At 37.9% G+C, this 19,305-nt stretch overlaps 1 protein-coding gene across 2 annotated transcripts; it reads right to left on the minus strand.

Moving 5' to 3' along the window:
• Positions 1-249: 249 nt before the first annotated feature.
• LOC143733288 (uncharacterized) lies at positions 250-11,389 on the minus strand. 2 transcript variants are annotated; one of them, XM_077224941.1, is made up of 11 exons: positions 10,471-11,389; positions 8,420-8,516; positions 7,956-8,175; positions 4,849-5,122; positions 4,577-4,754; positions 3,553-3,629; positions 3,274-3,454; positions 2,900-3,148; positions 2,637-2,808; positions 1,015-1,163; positions 250-822 (listed from the first exon to the last, which is right to left on the minus strand). In XM_077224941.1, the coding sequence occupies exons 1-11, from the start codon at positions 10,741-10,743 to the stop codon at positions 575-577; spliced, it is 2,118 nt and encodes a 705-aa protein (XP_077081056.1). In that variant the 5' UTR covers positions 10,744-11,389; the 3' UTR covers positions 250-574. The 2 variants fall into 2 exon arrangements, with proteins under 2 accessions (XP_077081056.1, XP_077081055.1); XM_077224940.1 differs by having other exon boundaries at positions 8,387-8,516; positions 10,471-11,379.
• Positions 11,390-19,305: the final 7,916 nt, after the last annotated feature.

Genomic DNA, 19,305 nt, shown 5'->3' on the forward strand with positions numbered 1-19,305 from the left:
ACCCAATGTGTTTATAGTTATGTATAATCCTTTTTTCATATTTAAAAGACGAACATAGGTTAATTGTACAGTAATTACCCATTGTCTAAACATTACTGTTTAGGTTGTAAAAACGATGATGGAGGTTCCAGACCCTCCTACATGTACGGCTGAGCATCGAGGTTTCGAACCAAACTGCTTAAATCCGTATTCTTTACAAAATATCAATAATATTTACAGAGCCGACTATGGACCAGTGAGGCGCAGAAATGAAGAGCAGTAAGTATTTATTAAATTTTGTGAAATTATGTTGTGTAAAATACAAAAAAAGACAATAGATACAAAGTATACATATACACAAGTAAAGACACGTTATTCATAAAAAAAAATTACATTTGTAGCAAAGACAAAAACTATCAAAATATCAATTTTTATCAAACATATTTACGCATCACATATACAAGTTTCCAATAATCCAATGGTTTTATATACAATATTGAGGTTTTCTATTCCTGCCATAGGCGTTTTCGTATTCTGGCCTATGGCAGCTTTGTCAGCTGGTGCTGGGGATACCTAGGAAGTAGTGTGAGGGTTGTCATCCCGTCATGTGTTGTTGGCCGGATCCGCCTGCAGTTTCCTGATCCAGCTGGACAGCATGTTGGGTTCCGGCCACCCCTCGACTGAATCGTGACACACGGTGGGCAATCACCTCTTCTTTGGAGGGTTTTTCAAACTGTGATGGCAGAGAAGGTGGAATGGGGATTGTGTGCAGCTCTTCCGCATATGGCGTGGGGTCCACTAAGACTTTATGTAGCAGAAGGCTCATAAGGTCATCGACATAGTCTGTAATAAGACAGAATACAGAGTCACTCTATAGTTTTACATAATTACTGATAAACAATCTACCTTTGTTTTATAATTTCCATTTGTGTAATATTTTAAGCTAAATATTTAAAATTAAAATATTTTCATTTGTTTTATTATAGCTAGCTATTTTTTTATATTATTGTTAATAAAATATATTTTACAACTTACTGTATGTTGGGTCTATTTTCACTGGCTTTGCTGTGCATTCCCCCTTTTTGGACTTTGGAAAAATGAATTTATACACAGCCTGTCCTTCAGTTGTTGTTGCCTGCTCACGGTTAGCATTTTCATTATGGTGCATTGCTGCAAGATACGGCCTGTAATCATTGCACAATCCATAAAATATGCAAAGATTAGTAGACTGTATTGTGGCAAATAAACAAACAATTGTGAATAACAGACAAATGTTCAATCAATGACTATAATGGTTTCTTTCTTGCAAGAAGGGCTCACTGCTACTCATAACATAGATAACAGGGCCACAGTAGCGGTGTAACGATACACAAAACTGACGGTTCAGTTCTTCCACCGGTTTTGACATCTCGGTTTAGTTCGGTGGGGTGAGGTTTAGACAGCTAAAATTGCTTTTTTTTTTCTTTTTTTTTTAAACAGTGGTTTAATGAAAAATTGTGTCTTTGCCTTTAAATTAATTAAAATTACAATGAAAAGTTTTGCAAGGATTCAAAAAGAAAAAAAGATCTGCTAATGCTGTAAACTATATGGAGCCCGCACATTACTATAACATTAAAGGTTAACAACAGAGCCTAGACTTTGAGCCTAAATTCAGATGCTATTTATTTTAGATATGTTCAGTTTACATCTTTTCATACAATGTGTTGGGTGTTGATTATTATAAGGCAGGTTTTGCATTAACTTATGTTTTTACTCTAATTCGTTATTGAAATATAATAATTTACACAGTTGCTGTCATTTTCATGAAAGATATTTTAAACATACATTAAATAATCAAGATATCATTAACAGGTTAAGTAAAATATAGCCTAATATACAGGCTAATAGTGCATTTATTTAGTGTAAGAGTTCATTTGAATGACTTTCCTGCTGAGGTAAATATAATGCTATGTGACAAAGCTGTTTTATTGACGTCTTTCCGCTGCTGAAACACTGATTGAGCGATTACACGAGTTATGATGCCTTTCAGTAAGTACTGTATTTTTCAACATACCTTCAGGTGTCCATTCATGTTTATTCTGTATCTGAGGAAGAGATGATCGTGTTTACTCGCGCTCCGCACTGCCGCTTGAAATGAGGAGCTAGTACAGCGATCTGTCACGTCACATCAAAGAGCGCCAAAACGGCATTTATTGTATGAATTTCATGAGCAAATAGACAGATTTTGAAAGATTACACCTTGCTTATTATCGAAAGTAACAAAACACGGAGCTTGCTATTATATGGTGTTAATGGTGGTTAGGCTACAAAACTGAATTAGTTGTGTACACAACTACACATAAGACATAAGGTCCAGTGAGCCAGGGCAGGGCGGGGTAGCAGGAGGCGGGGCGTGTTCGGTACGCCATGAGAGAATCGTGATACGTATCGTGGGTTCTGTCTCGCGGTTTTTCGGTTCGGTTTGAATATCGTTACACCCCTAGGCCACAGGCAAGGCTCCTAGCCAATTGAACCTTTTTCTGCCTTATTAGGAAAGTACATTATTTATTATAGAGAAAGATCATTAATATGAATAAAATAATGAATAAAAAAAAGGTCCATAACAATTGTTAGAAACAATATTTATAAATATTACTGAATATGTCAAAGATTATTACCTGCACAACATTCCAATGAAACTGAACATCACGTTCTTTGGAGCAAAACGCAAAATCCGACGGTGGACTGCCTCCAGTGGTGACGTCTGAAAGTGGTGGCTGAGCTTTTCTATATCCTTGAGAACTCTCTTGTTGTATAATAGCTTTTCCACTTTGTGGAGTGCTATTGATCCTGTAACCAAACAGATAAAAAAAAATATGAAGAAAATCTCATATTTTACCAGATTACTGACATTTTTTTTACCCTCTCTATATAATCATACCTGGTTGGAACCATTTTGTCGGATCCCTGGAAACTTTGTCAGGGTGTTCACACTTGGGGAATAGGTGGTTATCATGAACATGTACATTTTGTATGTGGTTGTTCAGCGAATTCCACTTCGCAACCTTTTCTGGCCCAGACTCAGAGGAAACCGCACTCCAGTAAACATGGTTTTTGATGCTGTGCAACCATTTTTTCAGCACCTCGCAGTCCTTCATTTGTGAAAGTTTGTGAAGTTTCTTAGATAAACCTGTACAAAGTAAAAGCTCAGTTGTACAATCATTATTTCAAGATAATCAAATTGCACCAAAAATAAAAATGAACAAGTTAGGTTGAACTTTGTATTTGATTAAAAACACAAAGATAAATAACTACCTTTCTCAAAGTGCCACACGTCATAAAACTGAGTGATATTGCGGTCCCTCAGGTACTTCTGAATCTGCGGATGGCGATCGGTGACTATGTAGTCAACAGCTAAACCATTAGACTCCAGCTTATCGAGACAACGCTTTAATCCCTCCTTTTCCATATGATAACTGCCACCAACCTCGTTGCTCTGTTGTGGTGTACACAACATTTCAAATGTAGGAGTATAAACAATAACAGATTAAAGAAAGTGTAACGATTTTTTATAAGTGCTTAGGAATTACTAACCTGAACTAATTGAAGATCCAGAATTTTGTTGGTTTCCATGTGCATAATGGTGTAACTGCCAAATTTGGCAGAGTGTCCTATTGTAAACATCACAATCATATATATATCGTCGCTGCCCGATGAAACTCACGCATGTCCAAAACTGTTACTTTTCAGGAAGTGAAAAAAATAATTTCAAAAGCAGTTGAACGTAGTGTTGCATACTTGGTACGGCATGTTTAAATGTAACCATATTCTTGCCAGTGTAATGATATAATCCACATTTGACCAAAATCGAGTTTAAATGGACAAACGTGCATATTTTACAGTAACGGTGGCCGATACGCGTTCTTCCGATCAGTAATTAGAATGACCAAGTCGTGTTTCATATTGACAGATGAATAGGCTTCGCTCAGTTTATTAAATAGCCTACGTCTCAGTTTATTAAAATACGCTCAGTTTATTAAATGTCTCTTGCTAACTATGAAGGGACAATGAATCAATACACTGACATGGCAATGCTAGACTGATACTTTGTTTGCACAGTCCTACCGTAATTTTGTGAATATATAATAAACTTGAGAACAGTTGTCAAAAACAAACGTTTGCTGATACTTTAACTCACAGTGTTATTCGGCTATCCAATGCTGAGCTTCCAGAGGCGCTTAAGATGAAACTTCACGAGACCGGCGAGATGCCTCCACAGATACGCGGCGTGATTGACAGCTTTGACACCAAATGGATATAAGTGAAAATCAGATGACATGATTTCACAACTTTTCATTGGTCATTTAGATAACGTGAAGCATACTGTATACGGATATGAACCTGGACATTCTATCCGTAGAAAAATCTCAAAATCGGCAAAATGGATATACGCGGTTTTCATCGGACAGAGACGATATACAGGTCCTTCTCAAAAGGCAGGAAATGGGCTAGTTGTGCCGCATTCCCCAGGTCAAGCCACTTTTGAACCAGAAACAGCGGCAGACGCGCCTGACCTGGGACTATAAAATAAACAGTGTGATTTTTTTTAAATGCGTACCTGGTGTGTCAGCACGCATATCTCCAGCCACAGCAACATCTCCTCCCTCTTGCAGCTGCCTTACAAGATTCAGTTGATCTCGGTTCCACTTGTGTATAATGGTAGGCTCAATGAAATTTCTGGCATGATTCCTAAAAGTTACAAAATGCATCATCTGGAGCTTCATGGCCTTGAAAATCTATGAACATAGAAATTAAATAACATTGATATACAGTACATACATACTGAAACAACGCAGTCATTTTTGGTGAATTTTATTGTAATTGTGATACCTTCTCTAGTTGTTTAAAAGATCCACCGGTAAAATACGTTGCAGCAGACAATAGCAAGTTTCCAAGTGGGGTACTCCCTACAACGGGCTGGCTCTGCCACTGTCTGTGGTAGTTACACTTTTCACAAAGCTGGGTGAATGCAACAAAAGTCCCCCTTCGTCTGCTCTGGACAACACACTTCGTTGTACAAATTGGACAGGACACAAACAGCTCTCTAAGACAGCTTTCAAAAACAATGTATTTGTTATCGCTGTAGTCGGGCTGTGGATCTATCCTAAAGCAATATAAAAAGAATAAATATTAGGAAGTTGCTTTCATGTTATGTATATATATAAAGGATGCTAACCGATGACCGTTTGACCGCTGGTTGACCGTATTAACGTTAACCGATCAAAGTTGTCGGTAGTCGGTTAAAAAAAAGTGATCTCTAAATTAGGCTATTATAGACAGTGGACTAAACACTACTACAGTTAGCCATCTCATTCCAAGATGATTTTGTGTGAAGTGAACAAATCCCTCACACTCAATTTTTCAAAACTCGCCTGATTGTACTTTAATAAACCAATAAAAACATGTGGAGCGAGGTCACAGTGTTTGGGTTCACGCGCTCACAAGGTTTGCGAAAAGTAAAGGCTACAGGCTAAAACACTCGAGGTTAGAGCCAGGGCAGACGACAGGATGAAGCGTGCAAAGAAAAGTAGTGTGTGCGACCATTTCACCAGAAAGAATGACACAGATGTAAGTTGCAACTTGTGTGATACAGTGCTTAAATACAGTAGGCCTACATCATTAATGAAGTATCACCTGAAAACGCGACTTGTTCTGTCCGTTATTAGAAGGCACACAGTGAGTTAGACCTGCCTTGGCCGGTGCGTCTTTTACGCATTCTGAAGGTGCCTGTTTTATCCATTGGTTTTATCATGTTGCAGTCTATTAGGCAACATTCTGCATAAGATGGGCTTAGATTTGGAAATATATTACATCTACATTTCAGTGGTTACAGATAAGGTGATGATGATCATCATCTTTCTTTATTATTGTTAGCACTAACGTTACCTCAAACTAAAGCGGCGTCTCTTCGGAGCTGTCATTTTCTTAAATGAGCCGCGGCAATGTTTCAAATGAGCTTCTAACGCTAGACTAACGCCTTTATTTTCAACGCGATCACCTTGTACTAGGCTTGGGCGGTATCCAAATTTTGATACCGTCAAACCTCCTCCCTTTTTTACCGGGGTATACGGTATTACCGTGACTAATTAAAAATTATGACATAAGGCTCAGACAGCGTCACCAAACTGTTGGCTTGTGACTACACCGTTCAGAAACTGAATACCAGATCGGGAAAAAAAAAAAAAAAAAAAAAATCAAGACCAACCCGTGCACGTTGTGTCTGATCCCGGCTGACGGCATTAAATGTAATATGAGCCGGAGCCCTATTTCGACTCGACTATTTTTAATACGTGGGCCGTTATAATATGGTGGCGCCAAATAATTTTTTTACCCAGGTGCTGAGGGGGTGGTAGATATAAATACTATTTATAAATGAGCAAAAATGGGACAATTAATAAGATTTAATTATTTTAATTATGACAATTAAAGTATTGATTTTATTAATCAATTTAAATTAAATTAACAAGCAAGAAGTGCATTTGTAAATCCGGTGACACGCGTCCTTTGATTTTTATTAATACAACTTTTCTGTCAGTGCTGCAAAGATAAAGTTGACGATCACCATCACCTAGTGAACGCGCATATATAGAGAGAAATGCAGATCACGGATTACATAATCAGAAGATATAGGCTAGTCTTTTTCTTTTCGTTTTGAATTGTTTCGTTTAAAGAAATTGACGATTGATATCTCCGTAGTGAACGCGCCTATAGAGAGAAATCATGGATTAATCAGAGAGTATGCTGCCTATATTTCTTTTCCTTTTTAATTGTTTCGTTTAAAGAAATTGACGAATCGCCATCTCCATAGTGAACGATAGAGAGAAATGCACATCATGGATTACATAATCAGAGAGTAGGCTAGCCTATTTCTTTTCGTTTGGAATAGTTTCGTTTAATTTGATGATCGCCATTTCCGTATGAACGCGCATAGAGAGAAATACACATCATGGATTTAATAATCAGCGAGTGGCCTATTTCTTTTCGTTTTGAATTGTTTCGTTTAATGAAATTTCAAGCTTTATTTAGATATAGGCCTATCTGTCATGTCTGTGAGACATACACTGAGTTTCGGTTAATTTATGATGAGATTTCAATGCAAGTGACCGCGGCGCGCCAGCGCACGATCATGTCATGATTATGTTGTCTGCTTTATTTGATTCTTATTTATTATTGGTTGATAAAAAAATTATTAAAATAAAGATACAATTTATACAAAACGAAATTCACTTTAAAGAAAGCCCTTTTACAAAATGAAACTTAATTAAGTGGTCAATGTCTGACTCCCGATGCATCTTCGCAGCGGTGAGTGGGTGGTTGTTTCGGAGATGCGACATTAGGTTAGAGGTGTTTCCATCTCTCGCGGTCACCTTTTTTATTGCAACATTTACAAATTGCCTCGTCAGTATTTACCGCCTCTCCCTTCTCTCTCTCTCTCTTTCTCCTCCACACTGTCACTTGATGACAACTACATAAGCTTTTTTAGGCATTGAATAAATTATATTTATATATTATATATAAGTGCCGGTAATGACGGTATTGAAACTGATACCATTGCTATTTTAAGACCCCGCGGTATACGATATTACCGTAATACCGCCCAACCCTACCTTGTACCCAAACCATTTCGAAACTAAGGAGCCATTTGTCCTCCGATTACATACAAGCTCCTCGGCGCCGCGTATTTGCGGGATTAATGTTTCGGGGCAGTGTGTGTGAGATCGGGAGGCAGAGAGAGAATGAGATGCGACAGAGTTGCGAAATTGCAGGCGTGGCTCGAAATGGCTGTTATTTCAAATAGCGTAAGCATATTTCAAACTAATCGGTTAACCGGTTTCAACCAGCTAATGAGGCTCGTGGTCGGTCAAGATTTTTTTTTATTTTCGCCATCCCTAATATATATATATTTTTAAAATGGTAAAAATGTATTTATATCTTACGCCAATTCCGATTCTTCAGTGACAACAGAATCTGGGTTATATGTGGACTCATTGGGTTCGACATGTAATTCTGATTCTTCGTCCTCATCTAACACCAGACGAGGTCTCTTGCTGGGCCTGAAGATTGAGCCCCTTACTGGTGTTGAAGACAGCTGCACATCAGGACACAGGACAGTGGTTTGAGTGCCCACATCATGACCATAAAATGTTGCCTGAATGCCTACAAGTCCAAAAAAAAAAAAAAAGTAAAAAATACAATTACTCAAAACCATCTGTCATACTAATATTTTTTTTTTTTACAGGGAGACACATAAGCCACTGTCTAATGCACAGAATTTTCAATAGCCAGTATAACAATTATATTTAAAAAAAACAATTAGTACTGCATATGATAAAGTAACACAAACACATTCATTGTCTGCATTTCATACCTTTGCTCCTTAAGTGGAAAATGCTTAATGTACCCATTGAAAGTTGTGTGCCCACTGATCGCATCTTTGGCTTTATCTCTGTGGCTGCAGTTTCAGTCTCTTGGGAACTCGAACCCTGCTGAGATGTTGTCTGTAAGAAATAATGACAATATGTAATCAATGATTAAATATGAGGAAAAACATACATTTGACATGTAAAAGAGTACAAAAAACTTAATTACTGGATAATAATCACTAGACCACAAAAAATAAGCTTCATAAACAAGAATTTCATATAATCTTTCTAACAAATTATACTACAGTCCTCAACGGGATTTGAGTAAAGACTGCGGATCTATAGTGATCGTTACTGACTGTATGGCACCGTTACTTTTGTTTTTTTAGAAGGATTGTAGACAAATATCTGTTGCCAGAACTATTAACCCAAACCGAACACTAAACATTGGCTTTACTACAGTAGCCAAATCAAAAACACAGAACCATGTTTATCATGTAGATAAACAAGCATGTAGATAAACAATACATAAAAGCTCTAATCAAAGAATAATTTACAATAATTCCAAATTCGCTGTTGAGTTTAAAAAAAAGTTGTAACGTTAGGTGTTTGTCGGATAAGGTTAAGTATGAATGAGCATTTAAAGGGCACTTATGGCATTTCAAATGTTCCTAATATTTATTTGGGAGTCCCCAACAACAATTTTACATGCATACAATGACAAAAACACTTTTGTTGTCTTATAATATGCATTTAGTTTACCTGATTTGCTCACCGACTCCCAAATTACTCGTTCAACGACTCGTTTTTACAAACCCCTCCTTTGCGTGACGCTAATCAGCGGTGATTGGTCAGATGACCCAATCAGTTATTGTTTGCGACAGCCCAACGCATAAACATATTGATAAAGCACTGCAGTACTACAAGGTATTGCTCTATTCTTTATGACAACTCCAATAACAACGACAAACATTTCACATATGTCAAAAAAAAAATGACATTGGAGACCGAGAAGCTGCGCTGAGCGTAACTTACACAACACACAAACTCAAATACTTATTGAGCATGCTACAAAACACAAAAAAAACAACAATTATTAATAATACTTACAGGTTGTGATTCGGAGGAGGAAGCTGATCCAAATAAAATTGGTATTGAACCTTGCTTCAGTATCAACCTGCTCGCGAATCCACACTTGAAAGCATTAATGTTTGTAAAGCAATCGTCATTAAAATGACGCGAACACAGCACAAGGTTTGGGCTATACTTGTGTGGTATAGTTGTAAATATAAACTCAAGCCACTGATTCTTCACATGCTCGTCCCTGGGCAGTGAAAAAAAGGTCGCTTTTGATTCGCACTTCAGAACACAGCGTCTTGTTGTCGACATGATGTTTTCAGGTTTATCTAGTGTCTGCGCGGTGCGCGCGCAATTAGTGGGCGCGGCCAATTTGATAATTTTTCGTCTTGACGTCACAAGGAAAAGGAAAATGACTCATTGGAAAAACGATACATTAACAAACTGGTTTGCAGAGCCAAACAGCATTGCCATTAGTTTACTTCCTTGCTACAATATACTATTAAAAATACGAACTATTACAGGAAAACACAGCATTGACGAAAAATAAATTATTTTTTTTCTGAATCACTCAGTTTCAGTCAATCTCATGTTAATCTTGCGTACCTATAGAGTAGAATTACATCCTTCATATCTTTAGTTTTATTATATTTATAAAAGAAAAATAGGCTGTACCGAGTCTTTCCGGAAAAAACCGAGCGGGTGGAGGCGTGCCGTGTGGGCGGAGCTAAATAATCACGAGCGCGCGAAGCTTTTGCGTTGAGAGCGTCTGGAAGCGCGAGTTTTACATTTGCGTGTTTACTCGTGGTTTATGAGGACATGATTTGGTTTTACAATAAACAAACAGACACCTACAGTGGCCAGCTAAACAAATGAATTTAAACACACACACACACACACACCTGACCATATATCGCATGCTCCATAGATACATTAAATATACATGTTGTTTACTTGCTGTGCTTACACGCCGATAGTTAACAACACAGACATTTGAAGCAGATTTACTCACCGACTGCGGTTCCAACGCACGACCGTGAACCTTTATCGTTGGGACTGCTCCATCCTTAAGCATTAGACGATCTGCAAATCCGGCGTCGAACTGGGCCTTGTTTATAAAACAATCATCGTCGAAATGCAGGGAACAAACAAGTACACTTGCACAACTACGTTGATGCTCTGGAAAAACAAACTCCATCCACTGGTCCCTTAACGCTGGGTTCTTTGGGAATCTGTGCAGGGTTGTCTTGCCCTGGCAACCAAAAACACACTTCTTTGGTGACATTCTTTATTGCAGCGCAGCCGATGACTTCCATAAAGCCGAGCACAGCGCTTTGATGGGCAGACTGCCTTCGCGCTCTGGCTGTAGGTTACAGGTGCGCGCGCGTGCCTTAGGACCCGTATAAGGAAATTCCGGCGCATCTGACGTCACACACGCCCATACTCGAAAAAAACTTTCCGAAACTTGTGTGACAGAAATATTTGTATAGCTTTACAATTTGTTTGAATGTGTGTGATGCCTATCTCCCGGGCAAGGGTAATATTAAGTTTTATGTTTTGTATAATTTGTATACTGTTGTTTACGTTTGAGCAATAATAAAAATAAAAAATAAACTTGTGTGACAAACCGAGAGGAGTATTTGTGGCACAGAAATACTCCATCAAACGTACAACTTAATTTTTTAAACTTTGTTTGTGTTTAGCATGAACCAACTCTTTAACAGTGTAAAAAACTCACTATGCACGAAATATCATTTCACCCCCTTACATAACCTCCTGAAAACTCCCAAATACAACATGAATGCAGACATGTCTTTAACTATTCATTCTGTTTACCAAAGCAGTCAACATGTATGAGAATAAAATGCCAGCAATTACCACAGGCACACAACTAAAGTGCCGAGCGAGCGCCGAGTGCGTCACTAATGAGTGTCCCACCAGAAACAAACACTACATACTGTGTAGTTCTAGAAAGAAAAGCAGCTTTTACTAAAAATAGGCTTTAATGAGCTATAAAAATCAGAAAACGGTTTAAGGCAAATTAAATTTATTAGTGGCAGTTATTAGTCTATTTTCCATGTTTGATTAAACAGATCTGTGTCATTAATGTGTAAATAATCATGTGTATAATCACCATTCCAATTATTTGTCACAAAGCTGCAAACGGCAGATTATGATATTCCATTTTAAATTAGGGCAGTATTAAATTATGTTTAATTCAAATATAGATTACTTATTATTTATTCCTACGTAGCTTGATTGATTTAGTTTACCCCTAAACGTGAATTAATGCTTTAGGCCTACATGTTTAAAGCTGCTGTTATTATGCATGAATCATTATGACTCCTGTCACAGTTAAGGATTGCTCTTCATTGATTCATATTAGTTCATATCTTCACTAATCATGAGTTCATGTTGAAGTAACTATTACTTCAGGTATTAGTACATGATTATTCATGCTCTGTTATTGTAAAGTGTTACCAAAATTAAGTTTGTGTAGGTTTGCAAGTTACTCATGTCTGTTTATATCCAGTCAGATCCATTTAAACACCTTCCAGATGGGAAGAAAGATTAAGAAAGACAGTGACAAGATGGAGTACTGCTTTCTGAGAACATCTCAGCAGCTGAGCAGTTATAAATCAAACTCAAGGATCCACCAGCAGGAACCCTGAGACTGTACTCTCGTTTGAGGAGATAAATGGATAGAAGGACAGATAAAGATGGATTATGGGAAGGATAGATGGCTAGATGGAGGAGAGAGGCAATGGCCTTGGTGAACAAAGCTAGTACATCATGTCTGTAGTAGTATCCTATCCTGATGGCTACTGTGGCATACAGTATGAAATCCATTTGAAAACAGGACCATAGGTTAGGCATGATTTACCTCAAAAAGAGTGTTTCCATCGCAGCATCATGGCCAGCTATCCGAGGCAATCCTGTCTTATCCACTAGGGAGATGGATGAATCTTTATCCATAGCTCACTTTTATCAAAGATTTATTTCTCAAAAAGGCCTCCATTTGTGTTTAGAAGAGAAGACCTCTGGATTTGTTCTCTCACTCATTCATTTTCCTTCATTTTTCCTTTATTACCGGTACTGCCATTTATGCAGGCTATTACTAATACTGTATTTAGTGAGGTTTGAACTCAACAAAGACATGAATGATATCAAAAACTACACCGTTTTTAGTGTATTAAAGCTATTATTTTAAGCTACTATTTTTCTATGCACTAGGATCGACAGAACCTGGTGTACAATAAAACAGGTGGAAAAATCGAATCAAAGGAGTCATATCTAAAGATCAGAATAGCATAGAAACTTGGGGTGGTCTCTTTAGACCTGGGGTGCGTCTGAAATGTCCAAGTATCCTACTTGAAGTTCAAAATTATCGTATTTGGAAGAAAATGATTGTACACGAATTAAACAGGGGGGGGGGGGGGGGGGGGGCTGGATTGTAAGGTGGATTGTTCAGTTTTGTTGACGGGGGGTTGTATAGTGGATTATTCGGATTTATTGACGGGTGGGGGGGTAGTTGGGAGGTGGGGTTAGAGTTGGCTTCAAGAGGCACACACGCACATTTGCACACACACACACGCAACGTCTCTTGCTTTCTCCCTCTCTCACAGTTCTCCTCACAATCATGATGGTAGACGTAGGATCCACTTTGTAGATCAATGAGTACAGAATCCCTATGATTACAATGACCATCATTTGAAGTGTCACAAAATTCAAAAATTATCATACATTATGGGATTTATTTCATTATTGATCGGACATCGTACAGAGGTCAAAATTATCATACAAATACGATAATTATCGTACGTCTGGCAACACTGGCTACGTCACACCTAGGGTCACTATTGGCCGACACTGGTCATGTGTGTGATGCAGAGGTGGAAAGTAACGGATTACATTTACTCGTGTTACGTAATTGAGTAGTTTTTTTGTGTACTTCTACTTTTTTAAGTAGTTTTTAAAATCTGTAATTTTACTTTTACTTAAAGGACAGTTATTATACACCTTTTTACAAGATGTAATATTGGTCTCGGGTGTCCCCAGAATGTATTTGTGAAGTTTCAGCACAAAATACCCCACAGTTAATGTATTATAACCATTTGAAAATGTCATTTTTGGGGCTTGTTTTAAAAAGAGCTGTTTTGGTGTGTACCACCTTAAATGTAAATGAGCTGCATATCCCCGCCCTGCCTTTGGATGAGGGCGTAACTTGCAAACCCATGGCAATAAACAGTCGGTAGAAGCAGAATGGCTGACAGTGAGAGACGAGACCCGCTGTTTTGTATGGCATTCAGCCGTACATGTTTGAACCGGAATCAGACCCAGATGATGAAGATAAATACACTTACTTCTACTGGAGGTGACGTTGGATCGCGAACAGTAGGGAAACGATCCACACTTGAGGATTAACTTTGAAGCAAAACCTGCTTTGAATTGACCCTCGTTCACAAAACTGTCAGTCAGAAAATGATTCGCGCAAACATAAATGTATTTTGGAAGTTTAAGTGGCGCCTTCCCTTCCTAAATAAAATCCATCCACTGCGTTTTCAGTGCGTTTCAAATTACTATGAACATTATTACATCCCACAACAGAACAGTTATGTTTTTTAGGAGACATTTTCGACAAGGTGTCACAAATCGTCAGAACACCGGCTGTCTTTGAAACAATGTAGGCTGGTGAACAGATCACCGAGGGCGGGGTCTATGCCAAAACTAGTGTCAATCAAACCACGTCGGTGGGGCTTGCTCAATTCTACGTCACACTGAGCCGAATCTTAGAACAGCTGGTTCTGAGACAGTGCTTATGATTTATTGAGATTGTAAAAAAAACATTGGGTGGATTTTTATCATTCGGGTGGTTTTGCTCACACACTGCCAACACACATTTATGTTCAAACAACATGTAAAAGTGAATTTTGCATAATAGGTGCCCTTTAAGTACGTTTTGTTTGAAGTATTGTACTTCGATACATTTGAAATTATATTCGTTACTGAGTAAAGAAAAGAATAAAAAAAATTTACAAGGGGGAAAATAAATCGCGCTAAGGAAACTATTGCATTGATTGAAGGGCGGGAGAACAAATGCACAAAAAAGGTGATGCAGTCCGTCCAGCGGAAAGTGAAACGCCCTCGATTTCTTATGAAGCGAACCATGGCCAGTATGTGAATACTTTTAGATGTAGGAAAAACGCGTGGTTCTCCTCGAGGATGGATATCCAATGTGCAAAAAATGTGGACGCAATCTGGCTGCAAAAGGAGGAAACATCAATCCAATCACCATCCATCCGTGCAGATAAAGGTATGTCCCGTTTGCAGAGTGAATCCCGGAATCCAGTCATGCAAATGGAATTTACATAACGCAGGTGTCACGTAAGACACGCAATGATGTAGGCAATTGAAAGTAGAGCTGTGCAATAAATCCAATCGCGACATGGTCTCTGGATATGAAAGCGCAAAAAGACTGCTATGTAAATATTCAGCTTGTTCTGCGTGCCTCTGTGAGAATGAGCTGTGCCGCTTCGTCTACAACACACTCAAGTATGCCTGATGCTCATTGTGTTTTCAGCTCTCACAAATAATATGAGGGCACGAATACATGAACATTTAGATACCTGCTGTGAGAGAACGCCAAACTAGCATTTTCATCATTTTATTGGAGAAAAAACAAGGTCAAATACACTCTAAAACAGGTCTTCGCTAGACCCTGTCAAAATAAAAGTTTGGTTTAACAAGGAGAAATTGAAAGTAAAAGTTATTAAGAAATTAAAAGTGCATCGTCCATCATAAAAGTGTATCTGTCCATCATAAAAGTGCGTCTGTCCATCATAAAAGTGCTCCACACGGCTCCGGGGGTTAATAAAGGCCTTCTGAAGTGAAGCGATGAGAAATATCCATATTTAAAACTTTTTTAAGTAAAATAACTCGCTTCCAGCCACACGAACATACAGATTCCACTTAAGTCTAAAGTGCAATTTATGCAAGTAATGCGGCGTACTGCTGATATTTACGCTACGCCATGACGCATTACGCTACTTCAACGTCATAAGTTGTGTAAATTGTGCTTTAGACGCAAGTAGACTGCGTATGGGCGTTTGGCCGGAAGCTGGAATTTTACTTTGTAACGTGTTAAATATGGATTTTTTTCTTACACTCATTGCTTCGCTTTATTAACCCCCCCGGAGTCATCTGGAGCACTTTTATGATGAATAGATGCACTTTAATGGACTTTCTTAATATAACTCTGATTGTATTCGTCTGAAACCAGAATGTCATACACACCTAGGATGACATCAGGGTGAATAAATCATGGGGTAATTTACATTTTTTGGTGAACTATCCCTTTAATACCGTAAACTGTAATATATTCTGAGACATTATCATACTGTGAAAATCTTATATCATTACAACCCTACACGGGAGAGATCCCCACCACACCCCCGCTGTTAAAAAAATAACTCAGTAACTTTTACTCTGAGTACATTTTAAATGAGCTACTTTTTACTTTTTACTTTTACTTTTATTTCATTGAAGTAGTAGTACTTTTACTTGAGTAGAATATTTTATTACTCTTTCCACCTCTGGTGTGATGCGTGTGACGTACAACAACAGAAGCTTACGCTGTTACACTAGTGAACTGACTCAAGGCCCACAGAGAAGGAAATGAATAGTTGAAATAAAGTCATTATTTTTGTTTTTTTGCGCACAAAAAGTATTCTCGTCGCTTGATAAACTTAAGATTGAGACACTGTAGTCACTTGGACTATTTTAACGATGTCTTTAATAACGTTTCGGAGAACAAGTTTCAATCCCTTAGAAGCCTATGGAGGAGTGATCCAGCTCTCAGATTTAATCAAAAATATCTTAATTTGTGTTCTGAAGATGAACGAAGGTCTTACGGGGTTTAACAACATGAGGGAGAGTAATTACTGACAGAATTTACATTTTTGGGTGAACTAACCCTTTAATGACCGCTAAAAAAGTATGTTCTGTATAGTATGAATGTGTGTAATCTGGACGTACTACATTCACCATGTTGTCATTATCATCTGATCTACCAGCGTCAGTTACGTCGGTTCACCTCCAATCATTTATGCTCTCCTGTGTACTTTTTGTCTTCTCTCTTATGAGTACTGTAAATTTAGACATACTTCTTTTGTCAAATACTGTTTTTTCACCTTCTATATAGTAGAGAAGTGTGTGATTTGGATGCAGCCAAGGCCTTGTAAAAATACTTGAAACATCCTAACAACACTGAAGGTGCGTCCCAGTTTGCACACTTATGCACTATTCTATGCCACTATAAAGCTTTAATTACATAGAAGAGGGTGGGATGGGGGGTAACCTTTTAAAGTTCATACACTACACGGTTGAGTACATAGTGTGTAAGTAAATTTGGGAAACAACTTAAGAACAACCTCACAACATCTAAGCATCTGCACAGCAACATCCTGACATAAGAACACCCAACAAAGCAAAAGCAACTGCAAACAATCTTTAGCAACTGCAAAGTCAAACTCTGCTGACAACCAAAAAACAACATGCTTAAATATACACTCAAGAGAACACCTTTGCACCCACTTACAACATCATGGTGATGAATTTTGTGCAGACAACACTCACCTTTACTTTTAGGAAAAGTAAAAGTCTATTTTCTTCCTCTCGCTCCACTTATATGTATTCATACAGCTACTTTCTGTCCAGGAGTGTGTTCCCCCCTACTCCATAAAAAAAAAACCTTCATGCTCCTCATGTCAAATGATATTCCAGTCTATACGTTCAGTAGGTTTCCCTTCAAACCTCAGATCTTAACCCTGAGCTTAACCCTGACAGTTGATTGGTTGGTAATTAGCTATTAGCGAGTTAGCATTTAGGCCTATTACCAGGTTGCGGTTTGAAGTAAGAGCCACCATATGATAAGCCTGTTTGTTTCAATTTAACTTTACATGAGCCAGGTGCCCTGAGCAGCTGTGTGAAGGTCTATGCTAAATTCAAAACAGGCCAGCATTACTCGACTCGTACTTTAAACTCTACGGCTGTGTAACTATAATAATTTTAGCACCTAAAATGGATGTTTACAAAGTTGCATAAGTTCACCTATACCTCGCTAAAACAATTGTTAGGTTGTGTCATTCAAGTTTTAAACCAAAACAATATTATATATATATATATATATATATATATATATATATATATATATATATATATATATATATACTGTATGCATATCAACATGCAGCAAAACAGTCATTTAAGTGCAAGTACTGATTCTCGACTTAAATGATGAGCAACATCAGGTTTGCCATGAGATTAGGGTGACCAGATAACCACAATGAAACCTCAAGACAGGTTAAACTTATGGCTTAGTAAGTGTTTCAACAATAGTGAATGGTGGTTGTAATTGACACATTTTTATAAAGAACAGAATGGAGAATAAAGAGGAATGTTTATAATCACAAAATAAACACCTTCATCCCAATAAACCTTTATTTTCCAATAATGCAATAACATTTTACAATAATTACATTTATTACAAGATGCCTCGATCGAAATCAGCAAGAATTTAAGCTGTACTCTCCTCAGCTACTCAAGTAACGCTGTTTTATCACAATAAACAATCTCTGGGAATTGAACGAGAGATCGTTGTGTTGCTAGCACCATATACAGTACTACCAGTTGATAGGACAAAAGTCTGTTTAGAGAGAACGGTGTCGTCTTAGCGGCCCCTAATTTAATAACAAATGATCATTTAGACGGAAGTGAATCAATCAAAACTAACTTTAGCTGGAAAAAACATTTTTCAAGAGCCACTATAAAACCAAACCAATCTCTGTTACCTTAAATTATATGTTTATCTCTGTAAAGCTGCTTTGAAACAATCTACATTGTTAAAAGCGCTATATAAATGAGGATGACTTGACTTGACTAGGAAAACTGACCTTAATAATCTAAAAAAAAATATTACCAACCAGATTTTATTTACAGTTCTCCGTTTGTTCCTGTGTCTCTCTATTATTCTGACTTCTGTGATGCCTAATTGAATGGTCAGGGTTCAATAAAGTGTAATTTTATCTTAGGTATCAAAATTTGATGACAAAGATGTCAACATACAGGGGAATGAGAGAAAACACACCATGTCTGAGAGATTTGAATAGATTTTCTGTGTGAGTGCTCTTTGTCTAAGAGGGATATTTTGAATTAACCATGTTTTTATCCCGCTAGACTCTGACACACGCATGCTGAAGTTAAAATTGACGATTTAAAGTTCTTGTCTTTGGAGGCCAAATGTAAGTCTAATATATGAGTTTTAAAAGCAGAGATAATCAGCAGTGGGTTTTGCAGGGATTTGGTTCTTAAATAATGTTTATAGTCCTTTGATGTAAGCCAGAGAAGCAGAGAAAACCTTCTTAATTTGTCCAACACGGTTTTGGTTCGGACTCCGCTGAACTGAGGGACATGAAGAGTAGCAGACCAGCAGGGTGGGATGGTGGGGGGTGTCTTTAAAGAAAAAGGTGAAATAGAAAGGAAAGAGGAGGCGGTGAGGGGTAGTTGTGAATTAAGCCTTAATGTGACACCACATGAATTTCAAGGTGACCAAATGGCGCCAATTACCCCACAAAGCTGCTCGTTTGGGTTGAGCAAAGGGATGAGGATGAGTGTCAAAGACAGGCCGGAAAGAAATGAAGAGAGAGAGGTTGAAACAGAAGTAGAGAGAGATTCAAATGAAAATACATAATTATGGAAAAATGTTGATATAGAAAACAGCATCAAAGACCGAAAAGGAAAGGGTTCAAGTTTCTGGTGAAGAAAATTAGTGGACTTGGTTCATACGAGT

The sequence above is a fragment of the Siphateles boraxobius genome, unplaced genomic scaffold, assembly GCF_051911475.1.
Source record: "Siphateles boraxobius isolate OS27281-9 unplaced genomic scaffold, OSU_SipBor_1 94, whole genome shotgun sequence".
Taxonomy (NCBI): Eukaryota; Metazoa; Chordata; class Actinopteri; order Cypriniformes; family Leuciscidae; genus Siphateles; species Siphateles boraxobius.

Coding starts and splice junctions, on each gene's coding strand:
- LOC143733288 (XM_077224940.1), bottom strand. CDS start 10,743: ATGTCACCAAAGAAGTGTGTTTTTGGTTGCCAGGGCAAGACAACCCTG. Junction 8,176..8,386: donor TTTCCACTTAAGGAGCAAAG/GTATGAAATGCA, acceptor TTGGACTTGTAG/GCATTCAGGCAACATTTTAT. Junction 823..1,014: donor GAAAATAGACCCAACATACA/GTAAGTTGTAAA, acceptor GTCTTATTACAG/ACTATGTCGATGACCTTATG.